This window comes from Epargyreus clarus, unplaced genomic scaffold (assembly GCF_041222505.1).
Source record: "Epargyreus clarus isolate Ecla_fem2 unplaced genomic scaffold, WU_Ecla_fem_2.2 ptg000004l, whole genome shotgun sequence".
Lineage (NCBI taxonomy): Eukaryota > Metazoa > Arthropoda > Insecta > Lepidoptera > Hesperiidae > Epargyreus > Epargyreus clarus.
In genome coordinates, this window is record NW_027332212.1 from 3,288,061 (window position 1) to 3,304,802 (window position 16,742).

Consider the following 16,742-nt stretch of genomic DNA (forward strand, 5'->3'; position numbering starts at 1 on the left):
TGGTCTGACTATTTTTTCTTTGCGTGTGGCGATTTTCCGAAAGAACTATATTCTATTGTCCATGTCCATTGACATTTGTCACTGTCAAGTGTCAGCATGACGGCTTATGAGCCTTTTATTATTTTCCCCAAATAAAGTCGAACAAAGTTCAACAAACTTTCTTGCATATGGCGAAAAGTTTCCCAAAGTAATTTAATAAAAAAATTGGACGTAATGTTTCAAATGAAAACTTTTTACCCGGGGAAATTAAAAAATCACCCATGAAGCTGACAATAAATGATTATTCCCGAAAATCGCCACATGATTTATTTCTTTAAATTGTACCATAATATATTTACCCAAGGAGAGTAAAGTAAGATTTCGCACATCAGATTTTTTAACCGGTATTTAAAGTTCCATTGGTTTTCATAGATTTTTAAAGCTATATAAGTCATCTGTGCTATTCTTGTTCGATATTTGGTAATTATATTTTATACTCTGTGAAGTGTAGTAGCAAAATTTCATTCGCGTCAGCGTCACGCGTCAGCAGTGGAGAAAATTGTAGAATAGAAATATTTTAGACAGAACCGCACAACCGGAATCGTTACGTTGACAAATTTCCAATACAATGGCAGACAAAAGGAAAACTAAAAAACGCAAGGAGGTAAGTGTAGTTTGTAAATGATGTGCCGATTAAACAATGCGTGGTAAATTGCAGTGAACTATATTATATGCAAGTCGACTCGTTTTCCGTTCAAGATGCGGTGCAGGTTTTCCCATGAAAGTCCAGGCTATATCCGATTTTCAGCGGAAATGTTTATAGTTTTTTCTAATTCGACGTATTGAAGTAACATTTTATCTTTATGCGCGTAATTTTTGTGACGCAGTTATTTATTTTGTTTACCGGACTGCTGAAAATTCAGTGCCGATTACTTTTATTTCTCATCATCGTGTGCCATCGTTTACTATCTCTTGATCCTATAAACCTGTTAAATGCCATGCGTCTACAAAAAAAACTACTCTTAATTAAATGTGAAGTTTAATACGTGCATATGCGGCGTGGTATTTTCATCATTTTAAAAATAAACTTAATCCTTCCGTTCCTTTGTTTGAACTGTGCCAACTACATAGTGGTAATTACTTATGATCATTTTTATTTGTTTACAGCGGAAGAAGGTTTGATACTCTTTCTTTTACCACAAAGCACTATTTGTGTTTCACTGTTTGTGTATATGACAACACACTTACACATAATAATTTATCTCTCTATGTAGTTAAAGAAATACTAACATAAATATGTGAACTCGTAATATGTGAACACACACATAATTTTTGGTTTTTGTTCAACTTAAATAGAGATTTATATTGCGTCTCAAAAGTGACATGATAAAATTTAATTTTTAAAACTACTTTTTTTTATTACTTTTCTACCGGACACAAATACTAATTATAATTATTTTTAAGTTTCTTATTCTAAGTGATGTAAAAGTCTTATGAGAAGGAAAGATTCTTAAACCTAACCTAATATGTTACATATTTACAAATCTATCTAAAGTCAACTAAATGGGTATAAGCCAATTAAAAGTCATAATTACGGAAATATAACAACAAGAGAATTCTCAAAATTATTAACATTAAATCTTACTACCTTCCCAAGTTGGTCTGGTTTCTTATAGGCATATAAAATGTGGATTTTAATTGGTACTCGCAGTTCACTGTTGTTTTTATAATTATATTTATCATCAAGGTTAACTTAGCAACAACATAAATCAGAAGAGTAGATTTTTTTTACTGAGTCTCAAAAGTAAGTTCACCCACTGAGCTACAAAGAACTCAATTTGATCATATTTATGATATTATTGATTTTCATGATCATGCAGACCACCTGATGTTGAGTAGTCACTGCCAGTCTTGGTCATCTGTATTTGATCTTGAGGTCAGATATTTGAATCTACATAACATATCTATTTTAGCTAAAACTAGAAAGCGGTAGAACAGTAAGATGCTACTAGTGAGCCACTGATAAGCATTTCTATCGTAAACCAGTTCTCGCAATTCAGTAGAAGGGTGTGGATTCTATTGCCTTCAATTATTACAGTCTTCAGAAGTGGCAATGCATCTGTGATTGACTGCATGTAGAACACCAGTTCTTTATGTAGTTGATTACAGAAGTTTATGGGTGGCAGTGGGATACATCATATCGACGATGTAGTAGCAATAACTCTTATCTCATTTTTTTTTTACGAAAAAGGGATTTTTGCATATTTGGACTTAAAATAACTTATCACAGGTCGTCCTTAAGACACTGGTGTCTTAAGCTTAAGGACCTGGGTCCTTAGGTTCAAAATTGAGCCAAATATTAAAGTGTGGCCAATACATTCTATGTCTTTTTAAAGTAGCGTTTCTTCTTATGTAAAGTAGCGTTTTTATATAGATATATATAGTAAATATGAAGTTAGATGAAATAACAAAAGAGTATGCATTGGTCACTACTGCCCCATGGACTTCTAAAACCGAATCTATGGAAATTGGGGTTCAAAGGACTAAGATGGTTACATCAGGTCTAAGCAGCCAGCATTTGCACTATTCTACCAACATATAAGAATTGCTCGGCATTGGAAATAGGTGTGGCGGTGGTACCACTTCAGTAACAAATCTATACTAATTCTACGGCTTATCTGCCCAGTAATGCCTAGGGCTTCCCTATGAAAGATTCCATCAATTATCTAAATGACTATAAAAATATTAGATTGCATCACAATTGCAGTATCAAGGTAGTAGTATAAAAAAGTTAATTAGCCCATTTATGTATGTGGCAATTGATGTTAATAATTGTCTTTCAATTATGCAATATTTATTACTTATTATATTATACTATAGAAACTTTTGACTGTTTGTATTATATTATACTATAGAAACTTTTGACTATAGAAACTTATTATATTTATACTATAGAAACTTTTGACATTTATTTTATAGTTTTTAAATAAAAAAAATATCTAATTGACCTTTATGTCAATAATTTGATTACCATTTGATTACCAATAAAATGAGAATTTAATTGATTAATTTTTAATTTGTTTATTTTTTTTAAATTTTTAATTTCATTATTGTTTGTACCTTTATTCTTAAATACAGTATAGAATAGTAAATATTCCACTCTGAAGTTGTTGCGAGCAGATGTAGTCATACAATTTGTTATGGCGACGCGATTCATTTCTGCATTCAGAACGGACTAGCAGTCTTACGCGGACTATACTTAGCTAAATAGCATTTTTGGTATAAGTAAAACATGTAAAATGTAAAACTATTAAATATATTTGTGAGTTATTTGGGACATAACTTGTATGTAATACTAAATAATCCGCGATGAGTAATCAGTTCCAGTTACATCCAGTTGCTTAAGGGTTTTAAGCTAAATACGAGCGTGCGATTTTTATCCGCAATAAATATATTTAAACGATGTGTTCTTGTTGCGTTGCATTTTACATTTACGGTACAAAATCGATTTTCGAATCTTGTAAGTGTTTGCATTGATAAATAAATAAAATTTTGTCCGCGCATTCTATTCGATGCGAGATATATTAAAAAAAATAAGATATATACCTACGTAAATTTTATTTAAAAATCTCATTATGATTTTAATAAAGTTTATATTTATCTTAAACGCTAGAAAGCAAAAGTTTCACTGATGCTTATTGAAGCATATCACCGTTAACAAAAAGTCGACAACAGGCAGACATTGATAGTGTTAAACGTGTCTGATCGATTTGTCTCAATCGTGCAAGTGTGCGCCACCTAAGGCAATACAAACTATGTTTACCATCGATATATGTTACGGTGTAATGCCCCACTTTCACCGCCTATCGCTGACCACAAGTATCACAAAAGCAGCTTAGTGTGGTAGTGTTCGCGGTTTTATGGTGCAATAGTATTCGTAGAAATGGTGAAGGAATTTGTAAGTAAAATTGTAAAATGCACTTGTATTTTTCATTTCAATGTGTGCGTTGTGTTGTGTATGTGTTTCCAGTTTTATAACGGGTGATTTGTGTGTTTGAAAAAGGAATTTGGGCCATACTGAGATATAAGAATGGAAGAACCGTTAAGTAAATTTATAGATTTTTTTGAATTAATTATCGTCTATTAAAGTATATCCAAGTTGCCATACCATAAAGAGTTTACCGCAAATAATAAAAAAGAAATCGATATTAATATTCTTGCACCTAGTAAAATTGTAAATTTAAAACATAAACTTTTGATTAACATTCTGTATACCAGGCATACAGTGTATACCATATCATTATGATGAAACTTTGTTGTTATTGAAAGTGGAGGTAAATGTCATTACAAGTCAGTGCATTTGTGACCTTTCAGTACATTATAGGTACCTAGGACAGACAATCGTCACCATAGGTCACGGTCAGTTCACGGTCAGGAGAAAGACGTCATTAAAAGTAGGCTTTAGTAACTGATCGACACCACATGGAACAAAAATGCATAGCAACGACTTGGCGGGCCAGACATTTTGAATTAATAATGCTCTGATCAATAATAGCACTGCATTATTAACGGTCTAAAAGTGGATGACAGAAATAGTATCGCAATGAAACGATGGTACCTACAGCTCAAAAAATGAACTAGGACCAGTTTGTAGACATTGTATCTTATCGATTGCAGGACTTTCCCCAAGATAATATGAATAATGCATAAAAATGTGTTGATGAAACAAATGATGAAGAATCGCCAAATGAAAATGTCCCTTTGGTAAAGAATTGGAGAGGTTTAGCGATTGGATTAAAAATAATTGAAACTTGGCCTATTGATCGCAAAGAAGTTCATTTTCACCAATGCAGTCTATCAATCCTTACTAAGCAAAGGTGGACTGTGTCCTAATTCTCATAATGACGTATTATCAATAATATCATGTTCTCTGTGTACTTCAGCAACCCTCATGTGTAATGTCATATTTATTTGAACTTAAAACTTCAGTCCAAACTCTCTTTATATCGGTCGAATCCTTTGGATTTAAGTATGTTCTATTCATACCGTGTTTGAAACCTACTGCATCTGACATATTATGCGGGTGCAAGGAGTACTGTACCATTAGGTAACGTAAACGAATGCGGTTTGGCGCATACGAGCCAGTGTCACGGTCGTTTGTTGCGTAACATGCAATTATCTTGATGGAATTACTTTGAACTGAGATGAGGTGGAACTTGTTTTCTGAATTCTTGATACTCTTTGTTAAAAAGCCGAGTGACATGGGTAATGTTGGGAAAATATTGTCTAAAGTTTATGCTTTCTTCTATCTTTGAATACTATATAAAAAAATAATCATAAGTTAAAATTTACACTTCTAACATTAACCATAGCAAGTGCTTTAACTTTTGTCGTGAGCTGTATTCGATCGTTATCAGTTAAATCGGTTAAAGAAGGTGTGAAGCGCATTGCTATTTATGGGCTAACCACATTCAATTGGAAATAAACCGATTAACCGTTACATAAATTTGTATCACTTACCTATGTATATTATTATTGTTGTTTTTTGATTCAGAAATGTCATATGGATGTTTAAACACGCGCGTTTCGAAAATAATAGCAACCGAAATAGATTCAACTAATCGCCTGTTATTTTCTAAACTACTCGAAGGTTTTGGACAAGGTCTAACGTATTGGACGTGCCCTTCGATAGTCCGAAACACGGAAATAATGGAAATTACGTGTCCTTGATAGTATTGAAACATTTGGAAATTACGTACCTTTTCGAGTACAGAAACTTGGTAGAAATATATTTAGCCCACTTAGTAACAAGTAATAATTGACGCTAAATTAAACATAGAGAAATTGTGAGGGAAAAAAATGTTGTCAAAATATGGAGTTGCTTAGAAAGTTAAGAAACCCATCAAAGCTGCCCATGGGCTTTGGTAATCACCTCCATATTTGTACCTGAAGTTGATCATAGATGCCATATTCATCTTCAGGACATCTTCTATGTAAATCACCCGCCATCCTTCTACCGTAACTCAAGAACCGCTTCACGCCATAGATGTGGCGGTGGTACTTCCCCGGTCGTAACTTTCTTTGTGTGTTCCTGAAACAAATGATAATCTTCCACCATTGTAGTATTTTTGCAATTTGTAGTATTCGAATAAATATTTAGGTATAAACAAGGACTCAAAGTTCAGTAGTTTGTGGGTCCATGTTGATGTTGTTCTTGTATTCTCAAGACCAGTATAGCTACGGTATACTTTGTATGTCTCAATCACTTGATCCAAAGATCGATAAAAGCATTTCAAAATATTCGTAATATAAAAGTACAATAAACTAACACCTGAATTTCTTTAAAGTAATCCCAACAAAGTAACTGTTGAAAGCCGGTAATGTAGCAAATATATTTCGCCTTCAAAACGTACGCAATCTTTGTACTGTTTCTCCTTTTATTATAAACAGAGGTTTGGTTAATGACGTTGCCATTCATAAAGTTGGAATGCATCCAGGATTAAATAATGTCTTTGAACTCGATGTTTTGATGCCGACGCGTGTGGCGCGATCGAAATAAAATATTTATAAGTATTTTCCCTGGCTTGATTCATATTTTATTAGTTCCGTGCCCTACGTTTCTGCTCTAATTATAGAAACTGCTACTGTATTCAATAACTTCGTTTCTATGCGCTGGGGAAAAACTGAAAACACTGATTAAGTGTGCTTATTTCAATGTGATTCGTCATAGTTTCACTGTTATTGCGTTGTGATATATTTCGAGGCTTGCATATTGCGAACTGGTGTAGTGTGATACGAATGAAAGTTTATGAAGAAATTTAGATCGAAAATCGCAGGCTAAATAGCAATATTTAGCGAAAAATATTTACATCCTCGAGAACCTTTTATGATAATAAAACTAACCTAACCTAGCCTTTAAGGTACACTATGTTAGGATAAATTTTGTTGAAATCGGGATACAATATAACAAATAGCAGTAATATATTGGACATCTTAAATCTCAATAACATTTCTAACTTGTCACACATACTCTTTTATAGCAAACTTATGTTAGACACGAAGTTAACTGGCGTAGAATTTTCTGGGGTAAAGTCTCATTAAATTTAATAGTGAATAATCTTAAGATGATCTTATTAAAATTCCAGGAGTTTGGAGAACCTCCCGAGTCGGAGAAGCCGACCAGCGAGGAGTACGCAGTGGCGAAATGGTTGAAGGCCAACGTTCCCACCAAGAAGACCAAGTTTTTGAACCATCACGTCGAATATTTCACTGGTAAGTGCATAAGAATAAAAAGGAAAGGAATGAGAAGGATTAGGCCATTGTCCACCGCGCTGGCTAAGTGCGAATTAGTAGACTTCATATACCTTTGAAAACTTTTTTTATGATTTCTCAGTTATTCTGGTTTCCTCACGATGTTTTTCTTCACCGTTTAAGCAAGTGATAATTAATATCTAATATGAAAATTACTTTTTGAAAAATCGTGTGTGGGATTTGAACCTCGGACCCCTCGATTAATCGACCGAGTTTCTTAACCACTGGGCTATCACTGCTTGCTGCGAAACTTTTATATAGGACATGCCTGTTTGTAACTACATCTCTAGAGTGTACCATATGTTACTTAAATCAGATTGTGGGAACATATCTTCGTTATATAATAGTGAAATGTCTCTAAAATAGCTTTTACACTGTAGTTGTGAGAACAATAGCAACTTTGTACGAACCTACGTAAGAACAGCTGGTGCTAGGTACATAGACGTTCTTGTTCGCTGTGACAATGTCACAGGATAGATAACGAATAGATATGTCATCATAACTGTTGTTTCGTTTTGTATTATTTATTGAATCCATTTTGTCATGCTTGCAAATAATATGCTACATGTTTTTGTGAAGCGACAAAATGACATTGTAATCATTTTACTTCTTGTCCTATGGAAGTCTCAGCAAGCAACTAAAGAATTATTAAAAAAATAGGAGTGACGCATTAATATGAAGTTATTTTCGGTGGTCACCAATAGTTTGGTGGTCGGCGTGGATATTATGGATATTCAAGAGGTCATTTATGAAATGTAACCTTCTAATAGTCTTATGGATGGATGGATGGGTTATGAGAACGACCGAATGATGCTAGTTTGGTTTCACAGATGCTGCCGTTGTTGTGCTGAGGGTTAGAAATTTCGTTAGCAAATATTTCCTTGCCAAAAATATCTACTTTCGAGTGCGATAATTGAAGATAAGATTTTTAAGTAAAGTAAAACTCACGCTTTGTCGCAAGTTAATCAGTCTTAGTAAATGTTTATAATGACACTTCTATTCGTAATCTATTCTGTGGTTCGACTCGTGGCGCAATATTAGCAGGGCTTTAATGTATTACGCTCGTGCGATGGCAAGACAGATAAAAAAGAACTGCAGTTATGATTATCAATTTAATATAGCATCCGTCTTGGATTTTATTTAACGAGTTTCTTACAAACGTTACGTATCGTTATTATCGACGACTTGTAAGTCATACCGGTAAATAGTCATTTCGATCTAACTCGGAGACCGACGTTCAAGCCCCGGTTAGGTATTCTTTTAACCACGATTATAGAGTATTTCCATTTTAGTAGAGAGATTTAGAGAATAATAAGTTGTACGATATTAGAAACCTCTTTATTTCTACTTTAAATTGAAAAAAAAAAATACTACACTTAAATACCTGATTAAAAATAAGGGTTCAAAATGAACCATAAAACTGTAAAAAATAATTAAAACCTACGTGAACGATAGACGTCTTCTACGGTTATAAAATTATCGATATTTTTTCCATATTTCTAAAAAAGCTATATGTACAAAAAATTATAAATCATTCTAATTCTTCACAGATTAAATATAAGGCATACAATCGTATGCCATTTGTTTCAACAATTCACTTGTATGCGACCTACTATTTAACTTAATAGGTTATCAGAAATGTTTAGAATGATTGTAATTCGCTGTATTGTTGATATTCACTTTGTTTGCACAGATGTGAGTGGTGTTAATCCGTAGCTAATTGTTCGAAGCGTTCATTTGCACGAGTGCAGTGACGTCATACTTTATTTTATTTGATGTGTGTTAGTGCGAATTGACAGTAATGCAAAGATTCTTACCTACGCTCATTAATGTTGCTTAGATTATTTTTAATGAGTTTTGCCTAGTTTTTACAGGATTTTCCTGCCATAGGTGCTACATGGTATAGATCTAGGTTTTTTTAATTGTCATCAACTCATTGCTGTCCCATTCCTGGGCGTGGGTTTCGGAATTAAAATGACATAGGCCAGTTCTCCGTTAGTCGAATACAGATTATTAGATTTTATACATATTACAAAACTTAGAAGACTTGACTCCTAGGCAGAATGGTTTGTTCATGATGTTTTCTTAGACCATGAAAGCGTCTGATAATTAATTTGTAGCAAGTGTAAGCAACTTTAAAAAATCCAAAGGTCCAATATTGATGATACATAATCGACAATTTGTAAGTGCCACCAGAGACCTCCAAAAATAAATATTTATTTTACATTGGTATAAAATCTCTATGTGTTACAATCACCGTCACTTCTATAATCTAAAACTCTAGTCAAAATCTGTGTCTTCCAGGTACAAAGGCTGTAGACGCGCTGCTGACTTCCAAATGGGCAACGGGCAAGAACCCCATATTCACCACGCGACACGAGGTCACAGACTTCCTCCACCAGATGTTGCTGCACAAATTATTCCACAGAGCCAAAAAGGTACGACAATTTTCAAAAATTGTGATTTGTGGAAACTCATTAAACTAACTAACTGAAAACACATTTTATGAATTTCTATCAGCGAAAATGTTCAATAAACCCACTCAACATTAATTTTAATGGCGAAAGTATTGAAGAAACTAAGGTCACAAAATTCTTGGGCATATATATTGACAATGATTTGAAATGGAAAAAACATTCAGAGTACATTTGCAAAAAGCTTAATCAGTTTTCATATGCACTGTATATTCTGTCTAAGACTGCAAACGAAAGAGTATTACTTACAGCGTATCATGGTTTTGTATGCTCTATACTACGTTACGGCATTATCTTTTGGGGGAACTCTACAATGCGAGAAGACATATTTAAAGCGCAAAAAAAATGCTTACGTGCAATTGGAAAAATACCTATCCGTGAATCATGTAAACCGTACTATAAAAATTAAATTTGCTCACTTTTCCTGCTTTATATATATTTGAAGTGGTGAAGTTTGTTAAAAGTAATCCTTCTATTTTTAATGATTACATAAAAAGTGAAAGACATAAAAATCAACTATGCACAAAAAAATCAAAAACAGCTTTATTTAAAAAAAGTATATTTAGAATGTCAGTTAAAATTTATAATAAGCTGCCGCGTGACATAATGAACATAGATAAGATTAATATTTTTAATAAAGAATTCAAAAACTATTTAGTAAGCAAATGTTATTACAATATTGAAGAATACTTATGTGACACTATCTAACAATAATCAAATTCTTTAGTAATTCCTTTTTTTTAATGTATGCCAAATTATGACAATTGTATTTGACTTTATATTTATTATATTACTGTATTTGATTAGTATTAATTCGTATTGACATTTTATATTGTATTAAGTATTTTCGTGAAGAATGATTGATATTTAATTGTAATGATGATAATGAATGAATGATATTAATTGTATTAATGTTTTAATTGGAATTTGCACGCCTTACAGGCAAAAAATAAGAGGAAATTGTACCTATTGACTTATTTAATACCAAATTGTACCTTATTTTTTGCAAATAAAGATGATTATTATTATTATTATCATTAATATCACTTATGTGGTCAATAGATTTTGTAGGGGAACAAAAGAAATTTATAAAAATCCTGTGGTGTATGTTCAGAGAAGATTGAAGGGAATGCACGTCAAACAAACTCGCGGGTTGGTTGCACACTGATTTATTCACTTCTACCTACGACTTGCGGACGCAGCCCGCACACCTACACGCACACATACATAACAAATCCATAATTGTTTCTTGCACTATTTCTCATCTCCGCAGATGAAGTGTCCGAATTATTTTCTTCTCTACTGCTTTCTTCTTATTCTAAATTCTGTATCCTTATTTACAAAATAGAAGTACGTAAAAATCAGTGCCATTAATAAGAATCACTAAAAACCTAAACTAATTGATTATTTTTCTTTTCCAGGTCCCAGTTAGTGAACAGGAGTTGAAGGGTAAATCTAAAAAGAAGGAACTAGAGAAAGCAAGCAAGAGCGGCGATGAGAAAGACGGCGAGAAGAGTCAAGCCAGCGCCTGCGAGGGAAAGGTACGCGTCATGTTTACATGCGTTCTATCATTCATTCATTCATTAGGATATCAGTAATAGTCTGTTTCTGTACCTATTATGTAATCGAAATAATATATACTTTTGTTTTGAAATTGGGTAGACCTGATATACATGAATATGAATAAACATATATAAATAAATAGCAGTAAATCTCTGTAATTTGATTCTCTTGACTATTTCATGTATTTTGGCAGGTTTTTATGCGATGATATATGACATAACACTTTTACTCTTCATTATTAATACTTCTTATTTAACTCTTATAAATAGTTTTCTTAAGTCGACCTGTGTATGTATGCGTGTTATTACGAACAAAAAATAATAAAACCTTACATTTCCAGGACACAAAGGACTCGAAGGACAAGGAGAAGGAGAAAGAGAAGAAGAAACGCAAGATCCGCCTAGAGATGCACATGGAGCAGGTGTTCCTGGACACGGCGGACGCGTACGTGTGGATCTACGACCCGATGCCGTGGTACTACTGGCTGTGCGGCGCGCTGGTCGTGGTCGGCACCATCGCCGTGTGCATGTTCCCGCTGTGGCCCGCCACCGTCAGGTACTGTCCCCTTCCGCACGTGTCTAGCGCACCGGAGAGAGCGAGACGGCATGTCATCTCACATTTGTTGGAATAGATGAGAGAAAGAGAGCACATTTCTTACTCAAAAAAATATTATAGTTAAAAATCTAAAAACCGCGCTAAAACCGCCCATGGTAAATCATTAATCCTGACGTTCTTGATGAATTATTAAAATCGTGTATTGTCATTGGTTCTTGAAAAGTGTTCAAAATTTATAATTAATTTGACGGTTCAAAGTGGGTAGAAATTGAATTCAAAGATTCCGTTACATACATATGTACAGGTCAAGCTAATAAAAGCGTGGTAAAAAGATATTTTTTTAGTATACTAGACATTCAACAATCAATTTTATTATTCAGTAAGATGTAGATAAATTGTAATTCTAACAAAAACTGTTATCCATTACAGAAAAGGCGTTTACTACCTAAGTATCGCCGCGGCAGCTTTCCTGGTGATGATCATCGCGCTCGCCGTGCTCCGGGTGGTGGTGTTCTGCCTCGTGTGGATCCTGACGCTGACCAGGCACCACCTGTGGCTGCTGCCGAACCTCACCGAGGACGTCGGGTTCTTCGCCTCGTTCTGGCCGCTCTACAAGGTAACCTTACTACGTTGAGCTATCCGCTCGATAACGACTCAAAAGTAACGAATCACCCACTAAACAATGGGTTGATATATATTTCTATTATCTTATAATGTTTTAAATAACATTATATTATTATGAATCAAGAATCTGGGGGTATTCACCAACCGAGAATCTGCCCGGGCAAAAAGGGATCCCTCGAAATTCCATGAACACTAGCCTTATGTTGACATAGTCTTACCACATGAGAGACCCGGAGAGTATGTATGTATCTATTGTCGCTACCTTGAGTGTGTTGGTAATATCTACTGTTCAGGTAGATCATTGATCTTGCAGTGGTCCATGATGGTCTTCTGCCATAAGTGGAACCTGATGTTGATGAGGTATAATAAGAGTTTCTTTGGACTGGTGGGTAAATGGGAAGTAGTTTTATTTGATATCCACTGCACAAACATCAGGCAATTATTCCTATGGACCTCTGTAATGAGTTTTGAGCAAAATTAAAGGTGTATTTAATTTACTACAATTTCATTGATTCTGTTAAGGATTAAATTGACGCACTTAACGCAAACGAAGCGTAAAAAATTGCCTTTTGACATGGTTGGTAGATTAAAAGTAAAAGTGTTGCTACCTTAGTTGAACTGCAAAAATTATACTATATTTTTCTCTTGGGAATCGTTCTCAGGTAGGATCTTGCCCTTGAACTCTTTACTATTTTCTATACTTACTATGTGTACTATGGGTACTTTACTATACTTTTGAGCAAATAAACGTATAGCAGTTTGTTATATAACATTATATTTCTTTTTTTTTATTATTTCAATTATTGTAATGTTTTCGTTTTTAAAGGTAATATAAATAAAATCTTCCCAGATATAGAATAAATGTAGTAAATAAATAAATAAATAATTACTTCTAGTACGAGTACCGCGGCCCGGGCTCCGAGAGCGACAAGGCCTCCAAGAGCAAGAAGAAGAAGAAGAAAGACAAGCACTCTGACGACGAGCCGGAGGAGAAGGCGCCGCTGCTGCCCGACGCCGAGCCCGCGCCCCCGGAGCCCGAGTCGGTGGCGGAGCGCCCGGCCGCTGCGGACAACGGCGAGACTAAGTAAGGACGTTTTATTACTCGAGCGTGTTGTTTCTAGTTATTTTAATTGTTAATTCAATTTGACATATTAATTAGTGTGATTAACAATAAGTAAGTAAATAAATTCTGAGGCGAAAAATACACTTAAGTATCACAGGGTCGAGATGTTTAGGACCCGGTATGTCGGGTAGCGACCTGTTCCGACTAAAAAACCACCTCTCTCGGCTCTACCTTCATTGCTCCCCGTGGGACCACCGTTAAGTATTTCTTCACTGGGGATGATTACTTTTAGTCTTCACCCGACTAAGTATGTATGTATGTATGTCTCATTCTTTGGCATACCCTCCAGGCCTAATGGCTTGACGGATTTGAAGGTGGTAGAACCTGATATGGTTAGACTTCGGCGGCACCACCGCCACATCTACTTCTGCCTCATAACAGCAGTGTTAAGTGCTGTCGTGTTCTGGTTTGAAGGGTGTGGTGTTGAAGGTGTTGAAGGGACACATACTTTTCCGAGGAGTTCCAGCTTAGTCCTCAGGGGTTGATTAGTTTCACAACCATTCCATTCTGACACACGATTCATTTTCGATCCCCGGCCAGCCAATATCTAAATGTTTAATTTAGATTTCTGTTTTGGGTCTTGGGATCCGTCTATGTGTGTCCACGGCACCCACGACACTGAATCCTATATGGAGCTGCGAGTGTAGGAAGCGTGTTTAAGTAAAGGGGTCTTCATCACGGGGATTTATATTCGCATGCGTGTCTCATCCCCGTGCATGTCTCCTCCGCATGCGTGATGTAGTTCCTTAAGCTTGTCAATTCTGTACAGGAAAATTATCTGTGATACGATAGGATGTGAGAGTCTTACATTCTGACCAAATGCGCATGAGTCAGAACTGGCGTGAAAGGAAAAAAATGCCTGTAGTTAGAGTTATAAAAGATTTGGCAAGACTTCAAAGTCACAAAGCGCAAGACCAGCTCTCCGACGACGCTGTTAATAGAATCTTAAGTAAATTGGAATAACTAGTAGCACTCGGACGACATGGCGGAGGAAAGGGGCCCCTTAATGGCGGTGGGGAAGAAGTTGGCGAAGTCGAGTAAGAGCCTTTTTCTTGTCACGTGGGATTATATCCGTGTGGCAGGCAAGCGCTTCATATATCTTATACAGCATAACCTAACCTTTCTTTTTTATATTTCAGGGCAGCCGTCGATTCCCCCCCACCAACGGACAAGCTGTCAGAGTCGGAATCGGAGAATAGCCAGCGCTCCTCAACCGATCGCGACTTCGAGATGGTGGAGCCCGGCGACCTCGACCCTGACAAGGACGACACCACGTAGACACGCCGGGCCGCGCTCGGCCACGCTGGGCCACGCTGGGCCGCACTGGACCGGGGAGTCTGGTACTCAGGTTTCATTGGAAACGATTTGGGGAAATAGTTTACAGTATGCGACACTAGGTGGCGCTTTGATCATCTGAAAGGCGAGTTTACAGTATACGATAATAGATGGCGTTGTTAATTCTATCGCACTTTTCGTTGTGGTTTGTTTTGGATTGTGGTAGGATTGCAATGGAACCACTGTCTCGTATATCTCTCTTATAGGAGTAGTGTAAGTGCTACTGTATTCAGGTTTAATTATACTAATGTTAACTACATTCAACCTACTAATTTCATTATCCGGAGCAGAAGTGAAATAGATCTGTGAAATATATGTTATGTAATATAGATATTGTAATGAGGCATAGCTGCTGTAAGTTAGAAATATGGGGCAGTCATACAATTGCAGTCGAAACTATTCGTTGTTCACTTTTAGTTGGTTTTGTTAGAAAAAAATACAAGATTTTTTCATCATTATCCAACAATATGATTCCATATTATTTCCATGATAACTTGAGTATCTAAAATGACTAAACCAAACACAGACATAATAATACAATTATACAAACTTAGCCGACGTAGGGTTCGATTTATATACTATTTAAACTAAATAAATAATTACTGAATAATCATTAAATCAATTTGTATTCGCTGGTTTGAGTATTGTAGAGTTTATGCCAATAAATTGTTTACGGTAGTTCGTTAGTTTTGTGTACATGTTTATGAGTAGTTTGTGAGGAAATATATGCAGTTATAGTTATAATTTATTATATGATTCACTTCTATATATTCTACTTTGATAACGGGTCTCTTGGCGCAACTAGGAAAGGTTTAAACCATTCTTTATCATGATGTTCAGGTGAATTGGTTTGTTTGTAAACTCATTGTGGAATAGGAATGTATGCTGATTGCCTCAAGTTTTGGGCTGATTACTAGTAAATTGGGTTGAAGGCTGATTGATTCGGACTGTGCAATGATTTAATCAAGTTGCAAGATGATTGGCTAAGACTGCGTACTGATTGAATCAGATTGCAAGGCGATTGTCTCACGCCCATTACTAATAATTAATTGATCCCATCTTTTGCGTACCTAAGATCTTTTATTACAATAACTAGTAGGCAGAATTTGTCAAAATTAGATTTTTTAGTACGCAACAATTCGGTAAATTGATTATTGACAATGAGCATAAGACTGATTGATATTGACTTTGACTGCCCAATTTTTGCCGAATAATCTCTACAATAATTATTGTATTTACATATTGCAATTATAAATCTGGTAAAAAAGTATTTTTATCACTGGCAAAGCGCGATGGAGTTAGATTTGACCTTTCCGTAGTTGTCGAAGGACCTGTGCCGTGGGAATGTTTTGCAACCTTTAAAAAAAATAAAGCTTTATTTATAAACACCTTTATTGAATCGCATTAAAATATCAAGGATTTTTCTATAGCTTATATAGTTAGCACAAATACAATAGATTTTAAAATAGTGGTGGATATGTTAACGATTGAATTTTGCATTTCATTAATATATTTTATTATTAGAATTCAGATTTAAACATAATATATATGCATACGAATCTAGCTTTTTATTGCATTTATTTCATTCTTGTGTGTATGATCTTAAAGAAATTCGTGTTAATCGCAATTTAGGGTAATTTGGAAATTCAAAATTGTATTTATTTTATTTATGATTTTTTTTATTTTTATATTTTTATGCGTTATATAAAGTTGAACTAAAAAAAATGTTTAATACATCGGCCCATAAATTAATTCATTCCAATTTTTAACATAATATT

At 35.0% G+C, this 16,742-nt stretch overlaps 1 protein-coding gene across 2 annotated transcripts; it reads left to right on the forward strand.

Annotated features, from left to right (window-relative positions):
* Positions 1 to 476: 476 nt before the first annotated feature.
* Trp1 (translocation protein 1) lies at positions 477 to 14,942 on the forward strand. 2 transcript variants are annotated; one of them, XM_073092927.1, is made up of 8 exons: positions 477 to 643; positions 7,125 to 7,251; positions 9,595 to 9,728; positions 11,186 to 11,305; positions 11,668 to 11,882; positions 12,312 to 12,498; positions 13,403 to 13,590; positions 14,769 to 14,942. In XM_073092927.1, the coding sequence occupies exons 1-8, from the start codon at positions 608 to 610 to the stop codon at positions 14,905 to 14,907; spliced, it is 1,146 nt and encodes a 381-aa protein (XP_072949028.1). In that variant the 5' UTR covers positions 477 to 607; the 3' UTR covers positions 14,908 to 14,942. The 2 variants fall into 2 exon arrangements, with proteins under 2 accessions (XP_072949028.1, XP_072949029.1); XM_073092928.1 differs by lacking the exon at positions 477 to 643 and adding an exon at positions 3,856 to 3,937.
* The last annotated feature ends 1,800 nt before the right edge of the window (positions 14,943 to 16,742 follow it).

Coding starts and splice junctions, on each gene's coding strand:
- Trp1 (XM_073092927.1), top strand. CDS start 608: ATGGCAGACAAAAGGAAAACTAAAAAACGCAAGGAG. Junction 644..7,124: donor AAACTAAAAAACGCAAGGAG/GTAAGTGTAGTT, acceptor TTAAAATTCCAG/GAGTTTGGAGAACCTCCCGA. Junction 11,883..12,311: donor CTGTGGCCCGCCACCGTCAG/GTACTGTCCCCT, acceptor TATCCATTACAG/AAAAGGCGTTTACTACCTAA.